Raw genomic sequence first — 19371 nt, 5'->3', positions numbered from 1 at the left:
GGGCATTTAAACAAAATAAATACCCTTCAACTGGGATATGCTAACACAAGTCCTACACAGGCATTACTAACAGTAAGGGGATTCCACATAGATGCAGTCAATGTCTCACACTGCCTACTCACTGCACAGAGAGGAACCGGAGATCAGGATCATTCCCTAGCCTACTTCAGGTGTTCAGGACACCCAGTACTGTTTCCTCCCTGGATTTTTTTTTTTTCCCCTGTACTATGGAAGCCTTTGCATAATGGGCAAAAGCTCTTACCTAGTGCAGAGCTGAATTCTGGTATCACCCCTTATGCCTTGCACCTATTCGCATCTATAAGGAAAACTAACACTGATGAAAATGTTGTTATACATAAATAGAAGGAGGGGGAGATAAACAAGGGAAGTACCTGAGAGGCTGGGTTGGGAAACAAAACAAGAAAATCCTCAATGATGCAGGCTAGTTCTTAGTGAAACCCAGAGAAAGAGAATGGGGGAAACATGGTGAGAAGCCATGTTCCTGATTCTTCTTATCTGATTTAACGAGACTTTGGGGATAGAGAACTGGGTACTCTGGAATATTCATTGCTGTACTGAAGTCTATGTCCTCATCCTTGACGAAAGTTTCTCTCCTTCAGTTTCTCTATAAACTAAAATAATATAGTTTACATATATGCCTCACTGAGATGTCACAGTTCACATTTATATTACAACATGAGATGTTGTATTAATGCCAGGTCAGAACAATCACAAATAAAATCATTCTTTAGAACAACCTGTTACATGCCTACAATTAAAATCCTCTGGCACTAAATTCTCTCACATTAGCGTATGGACTTGATGGTTTATACTCAGGACTGTTCACAGTAGGTTACTGGCACTGGTTTATTTTTCCGAATTTCTTAAAAAAATCCCAAACAAACAAATCCACTGAAAAATGTCACAAATTTATATACAAGGGTACAGATTCACCCAAAACAGGGGGAAAGTTTACCTTAATAGGTGAGTATGACCTGCAAAACCAAACAGCAGCTATTACTTTCCAATATTGTAATTCTGGGCTCTTCCTAAATACTGCAACACGAAACACTAAATAACAGTGAAGTGCTTTAGACATATACAACCATATTTGATATATCAAGCAGACTGAGGCAATATAAAAGTTACTGCAATACAAAAAAGAAGTTCAGTTCCGATGTAAAGCTTGGCAACATTCTTATTTGCCTTTAAATTAACTACAACAGCTAGGCTTACTGCACACCCCACGTCGATCCCTTGTCTTCATGATCTTATGTTGGAAACAAGATGAAAAGCTTTTTCTGAATCACATTTTCATTTGAATAAGCATGTGTAAAGAATGTTTATCCTGTAACCTATGGCAAAACAATTCTTTAACTAGTTCAAACAAATACAAACAAAACATAGTATCAGATGTAGCACCTCTGTGTTTAAGATACGAAGCAGTTGCCATGTTTTATTTTAAAAACAGATCCTCTTCAGGTAAAAATCTGAATATACTTGGCAAAACTTAAGACACATAGATTTGCGATTGTTTTATCTTACCTAAACCCAGCTCGCCTTCATTGTTCATGAGACGGACTACATATCTTATCTGTTATACAGACATAATAAATAAACCCTTGAAAAAAACTTCTTGTGAAAAAATGGCTTTACAGACATCACAAGTGAGGGAACTGCTAGGCGTTAAACTTGTTAGCAAGGAAAGATCAGGCTCTACATGTAGGTCTGATCTCACTCCCTTTGAAAACAAAGTCCCTAGATTCAAATAGTGCTAAAAACAGAAAGACTCCTAAATTCTTGACTTTGTAACTTGCAGGTACATACACAATATGCCCTGAATAATGAAATTTTGTAACCTGGCAATAAAAACTGAGAACACAGTTCTGAGAAGAGGCCAATGCTAGGTAGGTAAGTCTTAAAGCAGCAATTTAATTGCTGCCAAAGTTTCTAAAGAAAAGCAGACGGGTTATTATATTATGGGACTAAACTGAACAAGAGTGCAAACACCTCACATCTTTCACACAGACAGTTGAATATGGACTTAAAACAGTAGATATTTGGTAAAGGCAATCAAAGCAAGACAGCAGAATTTCATGAAGGCATAAACTGTGCCAAAACCACCTGTTATTTAGATTAGATAATAAGAATAAATTTTTGACCATGAGGGTGTTGGGACACTGGAACAGGCTTTCTAGAGAAGCTGTGGCTGCCCCATCCCTGACAGTGTTCAAGTCCAGGTTAGACGGGGCTTTAAGCAACCTGGTCTAGTGGAAGATGTAGTAGCCGGTGGCAGGGGGTTGGAATTAGGTGAGTTTTAAGGTCCCTTCCAACCCAAACCTTTTTATGATTCTATGATTATTTTCTGACTTTACAAAACATACTAATTGTAACCAAAATGGTTAAAAGATTCTAAATTACAGATTATCGGCTGCTTCTGCAGACTTAAGACAGGCAAAACCAGCCTATTAAAACTTTCTTTTTGGCCCTCATTGAACATGTAGCTCCCCAAATACTCAGTTGACAACAAATAAAAATTAATGTATGAAGCAAGGCATCAGGTTTATTAGTTCAGCTTTAAAAATTACCTTCTGGAACGTAGCAACATACAGTTTGCAAACCAAAATCAAGAAATAAAGTGTACTTACGAATGGACCACGTGCAAATTCATATTTCAGACTGCAAAACACAGAGATCACAGCAGATACCAGCACACAGTCCCCGGCTAGCACGCATCCTCAGCTTACAGAAAAGGCGCGCTCCCAGAAATACGCCTCTGGGTGTGGGCACCTATCGTTACTACTGTGATGGCATGTCGTTTCCGAGCGTGTTCTTTTACAGCAAATACTGTTAACATTTACTGTTTGCAGCAAAGACTCAGCCTGAAGCTCCCCTTGGATCAAGAACTATCTTTATCACCTTTTTGATGCTACTTTCTACACCGTTTTCTAGGAGCAATCCTTAGGTCTGAATGGGATGCAGTGAAAAGAAAGCAACTGAGAGAATTACCGCAAGCCCCCCCAAAACGATGTCCTCTTGGGTTTAAATCGAGACACAGAGGAGAACGGTGCATCTTGTCACGATCTGCACCACAACTTGTTTCACAACTTGTGAAACTGGAGAAAACTGTGCATAAAGCGCAACAAAATCCCGCCCTGTACCCGGCTGCGCACAGGGAGCCAGTCACCTCCCGCGGCAAGTTCCTCAGCTCGGGGCTGCCCCGTTTAACGAGCCCCCTCCTGCCGACCCGGGATGCGCGACCGGGACCCCCGGGCGGCATCTGCGGTCCCGCCTTCCCTCCCACCCCGGACACGGGAATAGCCGGGGCTGGGGGCTCCCACCTTGTTCGAAGCCATTTCGCTGACGGAGTGCCTGGTCTGCAGGGTCTCCAGCTGGTCGAGGCACCAGTCCAGCTCCTCCAGGGTCTCGCTGGCCAGTTTTTGGTAGGCCTCCTCTGCGAAGAGATAGGGAAAGGCGTACTGAGCTCGCAAGCGTTTCACTGGGCTAACAGCTAGCTCTAGTGGGTCCATGCTCCGCTGCCCGGTACCCACACACGAGAGCTGCTCCCTCATACTGTCAGCCCGGGCAGCGAGCAGAGCGGCTCAGCGCTCCGTCTCGGAGCCACCGAATCGGCGAGCACCGGCGCCGGCAGAAACTTTGCTCCGGCCGCGCTCGCCGCCCGCCTCCCTTCCCTTCCCTTCCTACCCTCCCTTCTCCTCCTTTCCCTCTCCCGCCCCGGGGCTGCTTCGCCGCCCCCTCGCGGGCAGCGCCGAGCGCCGCGGGCGCGCACGGCTCCGCGGGTTGGGGTAGGTGAATGAGCGCAACCAGCAGTCTGCGACCACCGCGCCCCCCGCTTCGGCTGCTTCGGCCGCTCCGGCTGCTGCGCCGCTCGCAGAGCTGGCGGGACACACCGCCTTCCCCGGCACCCCGGGTTTATATCGAGTCGACGTCCTTGCACTTGTTTACATACCCTCCCACTGGGGTATCATGGGAATTAATTGGTCCGCATTTATAAAGCGTGGTGAAGATGCAACAACACGTGAGCGCCTGGGATAAGGATGACCCAAGAGGTACCAGCCGTTTGCAGAGTGCTCTAGTAACTGCTCTAACCCATCAGTCTCTCTCTCTGTATTACAGACTGTATGCACGAAGTATCATATGCTGGCTGCGAGCTAAAGAAAGTGCTGCCAAAAGTTTTATACCTGGAACCCCCAGCAACACAATATGGGATGTGGACCCAATACAAGATATCATAGTTTAACCAAAATCACTGGAGCTAATGATCTTAAAATCTGATTTAGTTTCACTTACACTCACTTACAGGAAGACACTCCCTTCTCCAATAACTTTTCAACAGTAGGAGATCTGCTGTTGAATAAAATCCCATTTTGCATCTCCAGGGTGCAAGCTTCACCTACAAAGCCTGGCTTTTTTGCTTTTTATTTTATTTTGCTCGTGCAGACCAAATGGGGAGAATGCTTCTCCACACTGAACTCAGAGCAAAGTGATTTTCAGCTGTCTTGTAAGCTGTGTACCTGAAACACCAAGTTCTGAAACTCCTGGCATGGATGCTTCTGGATCAGCTGAGTGAAACATAACTCCCAGGTAGAGAAATGTTTGCTCAGTGGGCTTGTTACTGTTATCTGAAACAGTTCCCTTAACTTGTTTCATATCAAAGTAACCTGATTTTCAAAATGTCAGACACACAAAAAAATCAAGAAAACAAATTAACTAGAACTCCTTTTAAAAACACCCCAGCATGGACTACTGTCTGATAGCTCAGTGCATTACTGGTCAGCATCCAGGGTACTAGATTTGTATCTTCTCACATTTCAGAGCACAGGCTCAAAAACTTTAGGATCCTTCACAGCTGTTAAACTTTGCATACTTGTGGTTATTGCAAAAACACACTGCAATTTTGCATAATGTCCATTCACCTCTGGGAAGAAAGGCAATGCAAGAACAAGAAATCTGTATTGAGATTAATTGGCAGAAAGATTCAAAGACAATTTTGCTGTGCCTGCCTGTATCATGGTTAACCTGTCACTTCAGCAAAGACACTAACCGATACTCAACAAAAAAAAAATCCCCATTGAATTGTGAACACTGTCTTTCAGATGTATCATACTTACTATAAACACTATCTGATCCAAAAGAATTCCCCTGGCAAATAAAGTAAGGATTTTCCAGCCTGTTTATCCATCAAAAGAGAATCTGTGACGTTCTGCAATACAGCAGACATCCCAGCTCACTAGTTCTTGAATATGGCTAGTTCACTGAAGTCACAGTATAGATTCCACCAAAATCAGTACTGGAAATAGAAATAACTTTGTTTATAATATGTTTGTAAGTGTATCATGTTAAATGTGGTTAATGTATGCATAGCTATCTGATGACCTTATAAAACAACTTCATTGAAGATAAAACATGTAATGAAGTGAGGTAAAATGAATCTCTATGATGTTATTATGCTGCTAGCTTGCAGCCTGTCCTTCAGCAATTCTTGAAAATCAGATATTGGGAAACTTGTGTTTTTATTCACAAGTAAACTTCATCCCTTCTAGTACTTCAGAGAGTAAGAGGATAAGGTTTTTCCAAGAAGTATGAAAACAACAAAATAAACTTGAGGGACACCATATTTAGGTAAAAGTAATATAAGTCTTCAATTGTTATTTAGTCTAAAACTTATTTTTCTTGTTATCCACATAACAATAATCTGTATCTACCAACAGCATCTTCCATTCAGAAATCCTTACCTACTATACACCTTCCCAGTACATCTCAAAACACATTAGAAAGCAGAATAAATAACTCACAAAGAAGTCCCATCAGTCTTAGGATAACCTGTTTCTCACAATCCGTCATTTCCAAATCCCACACTTTCACAGTCTGTGGCTGCCGTGGGGACCCCACTTACCACTCTTTATCAAGTAAGCTCCCGACGACCAATGCTAGGGTAAAGCCTTGCTGGACTCTGCCTCTCCTGCTCTCCTGAGAGTTCTGTGGTGGAAGAGCTTGTCAGACCAGCTTAAATAGGGTATTAGATAGCTACCTGGTGTTGTGGAAGGTGTCCCTGACCATGGCAAGGGGGTTGGAACTAAATGATCTTTAAGGTCCCTTCCAAATCAAACCATTTTATGATTCTATGAAATGGAAATTAAAGAGTTTCTAACTGGTGACAAAGTACCCATCAAACAAGCACACCACTTTGTTCCTGCAGTTCTGAATGGCAGAACAGCCACAGGAAAGCTTTTTTCTCAACAGTACTGAACTAAATTTGGGCCACACTTTTGTTGTTAACACAGTATGGTAGAAAATGTTGTCGAGGTAACATCTTTTCCAGTATAACACTTGGTCACCACTAAGCTAAGAATCAAAAAATAATTATCGACAGTGCAGCCTTGACAGCTTCACAACACTATTTCTGACCTCTGTTATCTCTAAGGTAGCACCCTGCAATTATTTCCAGCCAAGACTCACCTACTGATCAGTTTTTATGGTATAGGTACCTGATTGAGGTTCCCTCCAACCCTCCAGTGATGAAGTCCTAAATCGGATTTATTTCTGTTAATAAGAGGGTTTTTTAAAGGTTCTTTTTCTATCTCATTAGGCTTTAATAAGAGGTAAATACAGTTTAACACCAGTTACTTTAACAATGTGCATGTTATTTCATACATATTTTTTACAAAAAAAGAAGTTATAGCAAATGTTCTCCTTACAGTTCACAGATCAGTACAAACAATTCCACCACATGTAGCTTTTAAGTACAGTGCATAGGAAAAAAAGAAAAGGCAAATGAAAGGCTAGCAGAAAGAAAAAGTTCAGCCATAATCACCTGGCACTGCACACTTACTTTTTTTTTTTAAGGGTGTTCTACTGTCTGTTCTTATAATAGACTTGATTCTTATCACAGTTCCTAACACAACCTTCACACCCTTATTCACGAACAATTTCTGTTCAAAATTTTATACGGGGAAAATTACTATATGGCAAGAATTAGGAAGAGTTCCTGCTTAAAGGCTCATATTGATTTTCATATATGGTGTCCTACTATTCCCAGAGAACGAAAAGCAGTACTAGACTTTTCTACTACCACTCAAGTGTATTTGTACTAACTTAACAGTACTTCAAGGAATTTCAGCACAGCAGAAAGAAATAAGAACAGATTCTGCAATGTTGTCTGATCAGTTGATATTATCTGAGTGATGTGAAGCGGCTGAAGAAAAGTTGACTCAGCACATGCACAGCCAAGGCCTTTGATCACTGTGTTGCCTTAAAATGGGATTTTTTTGGGGATAAGACAAGGCCACTGCTGAGCAATGGCATGATCCAGATAGATAGGATTGGCATGTGTTTTATCTTCTGGGGGACAGGCAGCTGGGAGAAGGTCTGGAAATCTCCATCCTACTCCAAATGAAGAGAAACTGAAGGTCTACTGTGAGACTTGGACCCTGGACATTTTCCCTGAATTTTCTGACTGTATTTTTGCTCTTCTACCCAGTGTAAAACTCAGAGTTTGGAGCAACAGAATTGCGGGGTGAACAGCTTCAGTTTATCTTACTACTCCAGCATTTAAAAAAAAATCCTCTGTGGTTTAAACTAAGAATTTTTCTCTGAATGAGGATGTTCCTACTTACAGCCTTAACTGATGGCCTATTGAAGTGACTGACATTTTAGTCAACTCTGGCACCTTCTATTAAACATAGCCATATTAACAGTAATTCAGTGCAAGAAATAGCATCTGTTTTCTCAGTCACCCATTTTACAACTGAAAAAAAAAATCATTTTGTTTTTAGGTTTTACTGAGAAAAACATACACATTGTGATTTAAAGGCTCTCTATGTCTTACTACTGATAAAATGTGATTATGAACGACATTTTTGTTTAACCTGTAGAGATTTGCAGACATCCCTCCACAATCAAAAGTAAAGCAGAATACTCTTGATCAGATTTGGAATGAGCGTCTGCGAAGAGAACTCAGCTGCAGCAGATTTCTCAGAAACTGTTTTGATGGTCCCATTCTGAACATCACTTTCTTCCAGGAAATCTCTCCAAGCTTCCATTCTAGTGAAGAAAAATCCTTTGTATTGTAAGGTTAGTAGCCTTGTGCATAGACGGACTCTGTACAAATGACCAGGACTACTCTCCTTTCAGGATGTGATGAGCTGCAGGACTCCCCCCACATATTGTTTTATACAATGCCAATAGCAGTAGCATTGGGCTATGGAAACTGCTTTATCTCCTTGAAGAGAGAATGTAGCAACTTCCAGGAAATAACAGGAGCAAAATGATAAAGTCCAGTTATGCACAACTTGTCGAAATACTTGACTGCACTTCTATTACAGAAAAGGACTGTTTAAAGAAATACACAGGCAAAACACACATTAAAATAGGATCTAGGAAAAAAGGTAGGCTTTCCCACTAACATTCTGTATTTCTCTCATGGCCTCAGAGAAATCGACATACGCCATATAAAAATGTTTTTATACCCGAAGACTGTACTTCAAGGGCCAAGGTATGAACAATATGTTCATATTCTTACAAAACAAGGTAATGGGAAGACTGTAAATATCTGTGAAGAAGTTTTCGGGGCTCTTGGAACACATCTATTACAGTTAGTTCAGAATAAAGCACTTTCACTCTTTTAAATGTAGAGGAACTGTAGCATTAGGCTCTGACTATGTAGTTCGGTTTCACTGCTTGGGGAGAAGGATGTTACTTGTGCTGGCTTCCTGTTTTTTCTCTGCTAAAAAATTTGGTTTACTTCTTGGAAAAAGCTTTGGTACGAAGTTTCTCATACTGATGTAATTTGTTCTATAGTCTAGAAGTATTTCTGTATTAAGTACTTGCAAACTCAAACCATGAAACAGTCTTTTAATGCCAGAGTAGGACAGCAGACTATCAGAGAAGTATCCTTCATTGAAGCCAAGCAGTAAAATGCATATTCAGTACATACAGTGTACACTTTAATGACAGGGCACATTAAAATGCTTGCAGTGTGAATATTAAAAAACACTCTTTGCTCTTATCAAATATCCAGCAAGGCCAAATGAATGCTATTCTGCTAGCACACATCCCTACCGGGTGCTGCTCCCTTCCCCTCTGACCACTTTGGCAAAGGACTAATACATTCCTTACTACACTGCCTTTAAGAATTTGCCAGAAGGACCACTGTCTCTCCCTCACTGGTGAAAAGAAGTAGCCCCATCCATCAAGCAATCTAGCTCAAAATAAAGAAAAAGAGGAAAGCTCTTGATTTTCAAGTAGCTCTTGATTTTCAAGTAAAATTGCATGCAATTTTATTGCTTTCTTTTAATGAACAAACTGTGTTTTGAGAAAAGGTCTGTTTCTTTTTTAAATCGCTTTTTTACCCCCAGCAGTTGTACTTGCATTGATTCTACATTCCAAGGCTTGTGAGCAAGGAGTTCAATAATGGATTCATTGCTCAAACTGCTTTCTTACCCTATTTCTTGTACCATGCAAAAAATATTTTTTCTAGGATAGAGGATGCATCCTCAAGATCAGTTCCCCCTGTAGCTGTAAAACATTTTGTGAGGATACTGCTATTGATTCAACATAATGACAGAAGTGATTGATTTTCAAAATAGAACAAAATTAGAGGCAGTGGGCACAAACTGAAACACAGGAAGGCAGGTTCCTGCTGAACACCAGGGAACACTTCTTTATTGCAAGGGTGACTGAGCATTGGCACAGATTGCCCTGAGAGGTTGTGGACTGTCCACCCTTAGAGATGTCCAAAAGCTCTCTAGACATGGTCCTGGGCAATTCAGTCTGGGTGGCCCTGCTTGAGCAGGGTCATGGTACCAGATGACCCCCAGAGGTCCCTGCCAGCTTCCAACATTCTGTGATTCTGTGATTAAATGTGCAGTTGAAAAAAATAGAAGACATTTTGGCAAAAAGTGGGTCATTCAAATAGCCACACTGTCATATTTGCTATTCTCTAACAGTTTCTGACCCTAGTAGAAGGGTTTACGTTGTCCACATCAGGATTCTGCTGAAGAGCTCAACTCGTAAATATTATTGTGGGCATTATGATGAAAACAAGAAACATATCATTGAATTTATATACGTAAAACTTTGCTGCTAAAAAAGAACTATTAACAATTTTGTTTTCCTACATTCTTGGAACATACAATCAGTACACAAGTAGCTCAAGTTGTTGTCAAAAAACACTATATGAGCCCATTAAAAACTATTAACCTCACTTTTAAGTAGGTTACTGCTGGTTTAGTCTTAGATACCATTAGTTGCAAGACCCAGAGGCTCTGATCTGTCACAAAACCTTCATTACCAACTGAAAATTGTTTAGATTAGGCTGAAATGTGAAAATTGGAGACAAACCTGGGAAAGAATTTCAGGATCCCTGTTTTTGAGGTCCTCAAAAAATTTATAAATGCATATTCAGAAATCACGGCAGAATAAAATAAAAATAAAGATGTCTACAAGTACCGGAACTAACAAAGTCTGTTTCCCTAAGCATTTGTGTCTCCTGTTTGATTTGGAATCTGAACTTTCACAACACCTAGCAGTGCAGCCTGAGCTAACACTATATTAAAAAATTATAAATGCCAAAGTTTAGAAAATGCTTCAGTTAGTCCTTGCCAAGGAAACCTCAATAGAGTTCCCGGTGTTTGATAAAATGGGAAAGCTGAATGAAAGCTTTCCAAGAGATGAGGCATTCATATTGGCTCTTTTCCATCTAGATCCTCTGGTGTCTAAAAAGCAACTGCAAGGTTTTTCTCTTACAAGAGTTTTCCCTAAAAGAGAGTTAGGCTCCTCTATAAAGTTCCCATTTTAAATAATTTATATTTGATAAATTTCATAAATCTCTACCTCCCTATCAGATTTAAGTGCACAAGTCCAGGGGATCTGACAAGATGCACCAGTGGATCCAGAGGGAACAGGTGGATGTAGTTGCCAAGCCATTATCCATCACATTTGAGAGGCCATGGCAGCCTGAAGAAGATCCTGCTGACTAGAGAAGGGGAAACACAACCCCTATTTTCAAAAAGGAAAAAAGGAAGACCTGGGGAACTAAAGACCAGTCAGTCTCACCTTGGTGCCCAACAAGATCATAGAACAGATCTTCCTGGAAATTATTTTAAGGCACATGGACCATAAGGGGGTTATTTTTGATAGCCAGCATGGCTTCACTAGGGGCAAATTGTGCCTGACCAGTTTGGAGGCCTTCTATGATGGGGCCACAGCGTTAGTGGATAAGGGAAGAGCAACTGATGTCATCTACCTGGACTTGTGCAAGGCACTGTCCTACGTGACATCCTTGTCTCTAAACTGGAGACGCATTGATTTGACGGATGGACCACTCAGTGGGTAAGGAATTGGCTGGATGGTCACACTCAGAGACTTGTGGTTAATGGCTCAATGTCCAATTGGATTCCAGTAACAAGTGGCGTCCCTCAGAGGTCAGTGTTGGGCCTATCCTGTTTAACATCTTTGTCAGTGGCACGGACAGTGGGAGTGAGTACACCCTCAGCAAGCTGTGGGATTCAGTCTACACGCTGTGGAGAAGGAATGTTACTCAGAGGGACCATGACAGGCTGGAGAGGTGGCCAGTATCAACCTCATGAAGTTCAACAAGGCCAAATGCAAGGCCTGCAACTGCGTCAGAGCAATCCCAAGCACAACTACAGGCGAGGGGAGACTGGATTCAAAGCAGCCTTGAGGAGAAGGACATAGGGGTGTTGGCTGATGAAAAGCTCAGCATTAGCCGGCAGAAAGCCAACTGCATTCTGGGCTGCATCAAAAGGAGTGTGGTCAGCAGGTCAAGGCAGGCAATTCTTGCTTGATCAAGTCCAGAGGAGGCCACAAAGATGATCAGAGGGCTGGAGCACCTCTCCTATAAAGATAGGATGAAAGAGTTTGGCTTGTTCAGCCTGGAGAACGGAAGGCTCTGGGGAGACCTTATAATTGCGTCTTTCAATACCTAAAGGGGGCCTGTAAGAAATCTGAAGATGGACTTTCTACAAGTACATGAAGTGATAGGACAAGGGGCAATGGCTTTGATTTGAAAGAGAGGAGATTCAGATTAGGTATTAGGAATAAACTCCTTGTCATGATTGTGGTGAGACACTGGAACAGGTTGCCCAGAGAAGCTGTGGCTGCCCCATACCTGGCACTGTTCAAGCCTTTGAGCAACCTGGTCTAGTGGAAGGTCTCCCTGCCTGTGGTAGGAGTGCTGAAACTAGATGGTCTTTAAGGTAACTGATTTCTTATTTGTAATAGGATGTTAGAAGTTCGGCTTGCCGTGATAGATTTGCTCAGTGGTATATAACCTATTTGCTTCCCTAACGTTATATTTTCTGTCATTTCAACCAAGGCTGTTCCTCTAACCTGAAATTCTTTGTCTAACTGAATTCTTCTATATCTCTTTTTTCTCCTGTTTGTGTCTAGCTTCTGTCTGGCCAGCCATGTGCCCCAGCTGCCTCTCTGCCACTTACTATATAAAGTTCTACACATTTCTTAGGGGTTGTTGAAGCAATAGTTCCTTCTCCCATATCTTAAGAGTGGGCTGGAGAAGGCACTTGCTTAACAGAGGTGGAGGGTGTTTTTTAGGGAGCCTTATCTGCAGGTTGTCCTGTCCACTTCACACCCACTTACATGTGGTGTATTTACATGGCACAAATGGGCTACAGTTTTCACACTTCCCCTCTTCCCTAAACTAAGAACATGGGCAACCAAGAAGCATCACTTTTAGCTTAAATATTTTCTTAGGTTTTGAAGCTTTCTCTCAAGTGATGTTTGAATCAGCCTTTGGGCTAGCAGCACACTCCATATCACTAAATACAATGAAAAATGTGAATCTGCTGTCTGAATGGATACTTTTGATGGATTATTTACAGCGAGTATGTACTGAATCAGACTCTCACTACACAGAATCTACAGATCACCTACTGCATCTCCTGTACAATTCCACGCTTATCTCTGACACTGCTGAAGAAGTGCATAATCTTTTCTGCCTACAAACTGTAAGACTAAGGAGGCAGATAGAGTTAATTTGGTTTTAGTAAAATAGCAATAAAGAACCTTACTGATATCATAAGTACTTTTATAATCTCTTCTGGTTTAGTGCCACTGCTTGTTAATATATTCAAAATACTTATAGTAGTGCCCAAGAGCCCCATTCAGTATTAGATCTCACTAAATAACAGATGGTCTGTACAAACCAAAACTCTGGGTCTTCTCCTCTAGTTTGTTAAGCACAATCTCACTGCCTATATATGCTTGGTTTTAAGATAATACTGTTTCCACTAGTTTGACTTTTTGGCTTTTGCAGAGGAAAACACTCCTTTAAGATACACCTCACTTATTAGATTTATGTGATAGATAAGAAACCTACAGTTGAAACTGAATGAACTGTGTTAGTCATACAATTTCTTTACACTGGATAATGAGTCAATCATTATTACTACTACACCTCTGTGTCACATTGCCTCGGGATATTATCCTGGAGGCTACTAACCCTCAAGCTGACATTGTAAGTATCAGTCACTGTTTCTGTGGCTGTGAAAAGGACAAGCTGGTAGACAATTTATTTGGGATGACAGGTAGGCAACAGACAAATGTCATCCAGCAAAACCAGAAGACAGTTCAACCTGCTCCTCCATGTGTCAAGTTGAAAACTTGACACTGTGTTAGTCTTTCCTTTACAGCAAATTTCAGCTCTTTCACAACATTCATTAACAGTTCGTTCCCCTAAAACCCACGGAAGGATTTTTTTCCCTCATATTTTCTTTTAGAAGCCCTGCACTCAACGCTTGACATTGGTTTATGCTGTGCCACCCTCTTTCATATTAACTGATGACCTGCCCTTAATTTTTAGGTAGATGAAACAAAAGAGATCAAAAGTAGGGTAAGAACAAAAAGGTGGATGTGAGATACACTGCAGTAATGATTAAGCCACCTCATTTTGGAGGTTTTTTTGTTTTGGTTTTTTTTTTGAGAAAGATTGCCCAACATGTTCTTTTCTCCTTCCATGGATAGATGTCTAAATTAGAAATTATGGGAAATTTTTTTCCAGTCTAGAAAATTTTTGAGATTTAAAAAAACCCCAATCAAACCATATATATATCTTATTCTACTGAAGGGTAATACCAAAATGGTTCAAAGTTTTGAGGGTTTTTGTGTTTTGGTTTGGGTTTGTTTGGGTTTTTTTTCCTTAAATGTATTAAAAGGAAAACTTACCCTAAAATATCCTGATTTTTATACAACCGTTCTGGAACACAGAGGGTTCAAAATTTCGTGTTAGTTTCCCACATCCTGTGTGAGCATCCTGAATGCAGGGCTGTTGACTGTTTCTGAGGTGGATCTGTGTCTTGGGTTGTTCATTTTTTTGTTTGTTTGTTTGTTGTTTGTTGGGTTTTTTTGTTCTGTTGGTTGGTATTTTTCCCCTGCTCAAGTTCTTCTGGTAGGTATAAATATTAAAAAAAAAGAAACTTCTCCCCTTCCCCTCCTAGCCCTGCAAATGATCAGTATCTCTGTGGTTCAACTCTACTTACTTATAGAAAGTGAATCTCCAAGAGAAGATGCTGAGATGCATACCACAACCACACTGTTTGAGATCCTGACTCTTCCTCATTACCATGAGGATGGGAGCATACTTCATCCTGGGAATGTCCTTCTATTGCTATTCTCTTAACACTCTCTAAGGGACCTCAGAAATTTATCTGAGTATGCTTCAGTGATATCGGTACACATCCACAAAAGTATTTTTGTTTTGAAAATGATTATTTTCCAGTGAAAAAAAAACAACAAGATTTCTGAACCTCTGAAGACAGTCACCTGCCTGGGGGCATGTGCAAATTTCCCTTGAGAATGAAGGAGCCTTACCAAGTTCACTAATGATTCCTCATCAGTGCTGCAAAAGGAAACTTGGCACAGTAAAGAATCAAAAACTTGTTTCTCAAAATGTTGGATTTCCTAACAGCAAGAAAGAACATTGTGGAATAAAGATCTGTACTTTGTGACTCAATTAATCATTAAAAGCACATCACCCTTCATCCTAGAACACTCATGTATGCAGAGACAATTTCCACATGTGAACAGGTTGTCCTCTTCCCCTGCCCAAAGATGGAATTCGTTAATCATCTTTTAAGGCTATATCTTTACCAGGTGAACAGGTCCCAGTTTCAAAACATTATTTCTATAAGACTTTCTCATCTGCATGGGTTTCAAAGGAAATACCAGAACATACTTAAAGAAACACAAATAACTGCATTTTTCACTGCGATAACTGCTTTCCTCTTTGCACACAAACCTGTGCCTGTCCCAATATCCTACGCAAGAACTGCACTGCCTGTCACAGGATACAAAACCAATCAGAAATCCAAAGAGCTAAGTGCAAAACCATTAAAGTTCTGCAACTCAAAGTATGAATATGAAGGCAGCAGAAATATACAGGCATTGCAGTAAGAGTGTAATCGGTTGCCCAAGCCTGGGAGATCTCGTAAAAGTAACCTGTGGGTTTTCTGCCAGCAGGAGGAGTTTAATCAAAAGAAATGTCTGTTAAACATAGTCAGAAAAAAAACAGCTTTTTCCTGATTCAGATATGGTCTCCATTTTTTTATTCTGTTCCATCTTCTACTAATAACCTCTCTAAACAGGTGTTCTTCCAGTAATTACAAAAAAAAAAAAAATCCTAATTAGTAATTTAAAGGACAATTTCTAATTTTGTACATTTATATAAGAGTATTTATCAACATCTACTATAGCAAGCTTGACCTTAATAAAGAATATTCCTTGTTGAAAGTAAAAAAGAGTAATTCAGGACAGCTGCTTATTACCCAGGACATGACAGTCTGGACTGTTGCAGTTGACAGCAAGCCCTTGACAGAAGCGCTGTGCAGCATTCTCTGTTTTAAAAGCAACTGGAAACGGACCATTATTACATTTTGAAAGACGAGCAAAATGCATTTTTTTTAAAATACATAATAATAGTGTTGAATCTAATAAGAACGTTAATGCATTAGCTTCCTTTAATGGTGTAAGAGTGGATTAACAAACCATATCTAAATGATATCCATTTATACTACATTCATTTTGCTCAACACTGACACACACAAGTAGTGGCATGGCATGTACAGATTGGTACAGTGCACTGCGCAACTGCTAACCAAAAGCTATATATAACTGATAACCAAAAGCTTATAGAAGCTATCTGAAACTACCAAAGTAGTTCAACCATGAACATTTTTCCCAGGCAAGCCAGCCATATCTACAAACACCAACTTCATATCTTGACAAATATATCATAGTAATTTAAACTGCCAGCCACGTGATTGCCTACTAACTACTGCAGCTTGGTGTTGATGTAGAGGAGAAGACAACTCCTGTTTCCCACTACATATTCCTGTGTTGGTTGTACATTTCTTTTGAGACCAGACAAGTTAAAAACTTGTGGTAAATGGTGTTATTGTGGTTGGCAAATCTTGCTTAGTCACCAGTTAGAACCAGTTTCAAAAGTACTGGTTGTTTCTTCACAGCATTAAAGCCAATTTTAAATTAACTAGATTTATGTGTGTAATTTGATAAAGTGATGCTGTGCCCAGGCAAGTCACCACAGACTTTTTTGCTGGCTTTTTTTTTTTCTTTTTGGCTTTTTTTTTTTTTTTTTGCTTGTTTGTTTGTGGGGATTTTTGCTTGTTTGTTTCAGAATCTACTTAACAACTTTCCATGCTATGGAAAGTTCTCTATGATATTGTGCTCAGGTCACAATTCTTGCTCAGGTCTCAATTTTATTCTTGCTTAGGAACAAGGGAAGCTCGCAAAACAGCACGAAAAAGCCTCAAAAAAGAGGCACACAGCAGGCAGCTGTCAAAAGTAATAGCAGTCAATGCTAAACAGGTTCTCAGAAACTTACATTTATTATACCTTCACTGGTATTTTTGTATTTTGTAATATTTGTTCATTAGTTTTAATTCACAAGCATTTTTGTATTTAACTATATATATATATATATATGTTACTTTTTCCCATGCTAGTCGTACTTTCAGAGAACTTTATCATGTGTGATAAAACATTTTTATGCACCTGAGCACATCTGTCCTTCCAAAGCCTGTATCCAGTTAACTGGTGCTCAAACATGGGGCATGGAAAAATGTCCTCAGATTCCATCTCAGCTCAAATCTGCTCAGTAATAGCTCCTCTCTATAAACTACTAATGTCACCACACTGCTGGCAGAAAAAGTTTAAAAGTGCTAATAAGCTTGAGCTAAGACAGCTCCAGCTGTTCAAATTGCTGATCTGAGCTAAATTAGCCAACTTTGTCTGGAGCATATTAAGTACACACAGAAATTACTTCACTGTGAAACAAATTTGGGCAGTAACTTTTAGCAGTCTTTAGTAACCTCTCTGACAAGAACCTGAAAGAAGACATCTGCCTATGACTTTAAATGCTTATACTTCACTAAAAGCTCAAAAAGAAAATAACCTGTGTTGCTCCTCAATTCTCAAGTGTCAAGGCTTCAGTTTGAGAACAACTATGTTTGTTTTTTATTTATTCAAGAGAAAAATAGTTCTCAAAAGTTCACACAATGAACAGCAGTAACTTTACTATGAAGGTGTTCCTGCGACCCCATAAAAACATTTTTCTTCTTGCATATTTCATCTATATTGATAGAACAATTCTTGGTTATATCTGAGACTAGATAGAAACAGTGAACCTCCTTTTTCTTTTCACCAGAATTACTTTTAAAATTCAAAATATTTGTTTGACAAATCATCTCTATGATCCAGAAGAACAGCATGAAAAACAGGAAATGAAACTTTCTGAGAACTCATCCATGCACTAGACCTTTAGCTACACACAAAGACACATTCTCCATTAGTATAAATAACTAGAAGCAATTCACAAAACACTTTTGGTTTTGGTTGTCTGCCTACATTTAAATCTTTTGGTCAGCCTCAACCAAACTTAGCAGAGGTGCAGAGATTTCAAATACTAGATTCTGTCAAGTTGCTTGAAAATAAGTCAACAAATAAAAGAAAGATCCTCATTAATGTTTCTCCTGGGTGAAGTGGTGTAGTGTGTACCTGTACAGCATAAAGAAGCAGCAAACGAGAGAGGGCTATGCATTGGTGGGGAAAACTTTCACTGGAAGTTGTATAAGTTAGAAACAAAAGAACCTAAGAGTCAGAAATAAATCCATAGGAAACCAAGCATTGCTAAGCCTGCTGCTCGCAGAACTATCTGCTTTCTAAAAAAAATAATTCTAATTAAAGGGTTTTCATCTGATCATTTCATATGGTCACTGGAGTTTTTTAATGTCATCATAAAGATTCTGGATAGTTTTTTCATTTTTTGCCAAATTAAATCAGTAAGAGTTCTGAATAACCCTGCTTTTTCTTTCTTCCTCTTATAAAATCCAGTTTCAGTATCTTACATCTATATGCCTGCTTCTGTGAAAATATTGGCCGTGGTGGTGATACACACATAGAAGGTGTTCAGCTTTCCTTTGAGTTCCAGTGACTTCCCTCACAAAAGAATTAAGGCAGTCAGGAGGGAAAATCTTGTTATTTACAAGCTAACAAAATACAGTAAAGGAAAACATGAGAAAACATGGAACACAGCAGCAGCATTTTCATTTCCACGAGGAAAAGAATTCTTTAGCAGATAAAGTATTTTTTTCATGTACTAGTGCATTTAGTGTTGGAGATCAGCAACTACGATACAGCTCTATTCTTTTAAGTAATAGATACAATAAAATGCAGGAGCTGGCTGTACTTTCTGTACAAAACTGACTGCGCAAGCCATTTCTGTAGTGGTGGTGCTAAGAAGCCAAGAACCAGTGGTGAAGAACAGATGGTATAGCTATTGTATGAAACATAGTATTTATTTTAAAAAACAATCGCAAATATCTTACTTAAGTGCTAATTTAAGGTATGAGTGAAGGGAGCTTCTAACAAATCTTCTCATCTGACAATAAGAAGTGAAATAAATTGGAATTTTTAAAACAGTTTCTGGGAGAGGCACAGAGGGGCAAGCCGTTCCTTTGTATATAAGTAGTAAAAAAAGTTGTATAAAAGTATTAAAAGTAAAAAAAAAAAAAAAAAAGTATAAAAGAACACGAAGTTTGTATAGAACCAGAATGTTTTGGGTTAAAAGGGACCTTAAAGGTCATCTGGTGCCAATACCCTGCCATGGGCAGGGACACCTTCCACTAGACCAGGTTGCTCAAAGCCCCATCCAACCTGGCCTTGAACACTGCCAGAAAGACCACAGAAAAAGAGTCACCAAGTACCTTGGCCTTCTCCATGTCCCAGGTGACCAGGTCTCCTGCTTCCTTCCAGAGGGGGCCTACATTTTCCCTCTTCTTACTTTTATTCCCAATGTAT

At 39.9% G+C, this 19371-nt stretch overlaps 1 protein-coding gene across 3 annotated transcripts in view; it reads right to left on the bottom strand.

The window, feature by feature from the left end:
- The window catches only part of LOC136004829 (3',5'-cyclic-AMP phosphodiesterase 4D), a 353696-nt gene that overhangs the window by 45951 nt on the left and 288374 nt on the right, over positions 1-19371 (bottom strand). For 2 of the 3 annotated variants that reach the window (XM_065661714.1, XM_065661715.1), the window contains exon 6: positions 3342-3454. In XM_065661714.1, coding sequence (XP_065517786.1) covers positions 3342-3454 — 113 coding nt within the window. Of the gene's footprint in view, positions 1-392; positions 422-3341; positions 3455-19371 lie in introns of those variants that run through there. The other variant, XM_065661716.1, reaches the window with a different exon arrangement.

Source organism: Lathamus discolor, chromosome Z (assembly GCF_037157495.1).
Source record: "Lathamus discolor isolate bLatDis1 chromosome Z, bLatDis1.hap1, whole genome shotgun sequence".
NCBI classification, from domain to species: domain Eukaryota; kingdom Metazoa; phylum Chordata; class Aves; order Psittaciformes; family Psittacidae; genus Lathamus; species Lathamus discolor.
The sequence above is the reverse complement of the archived record's forward strand: the minus strand, read 5'-3'. Positions and strand labels throughout refer to the sequence as shown.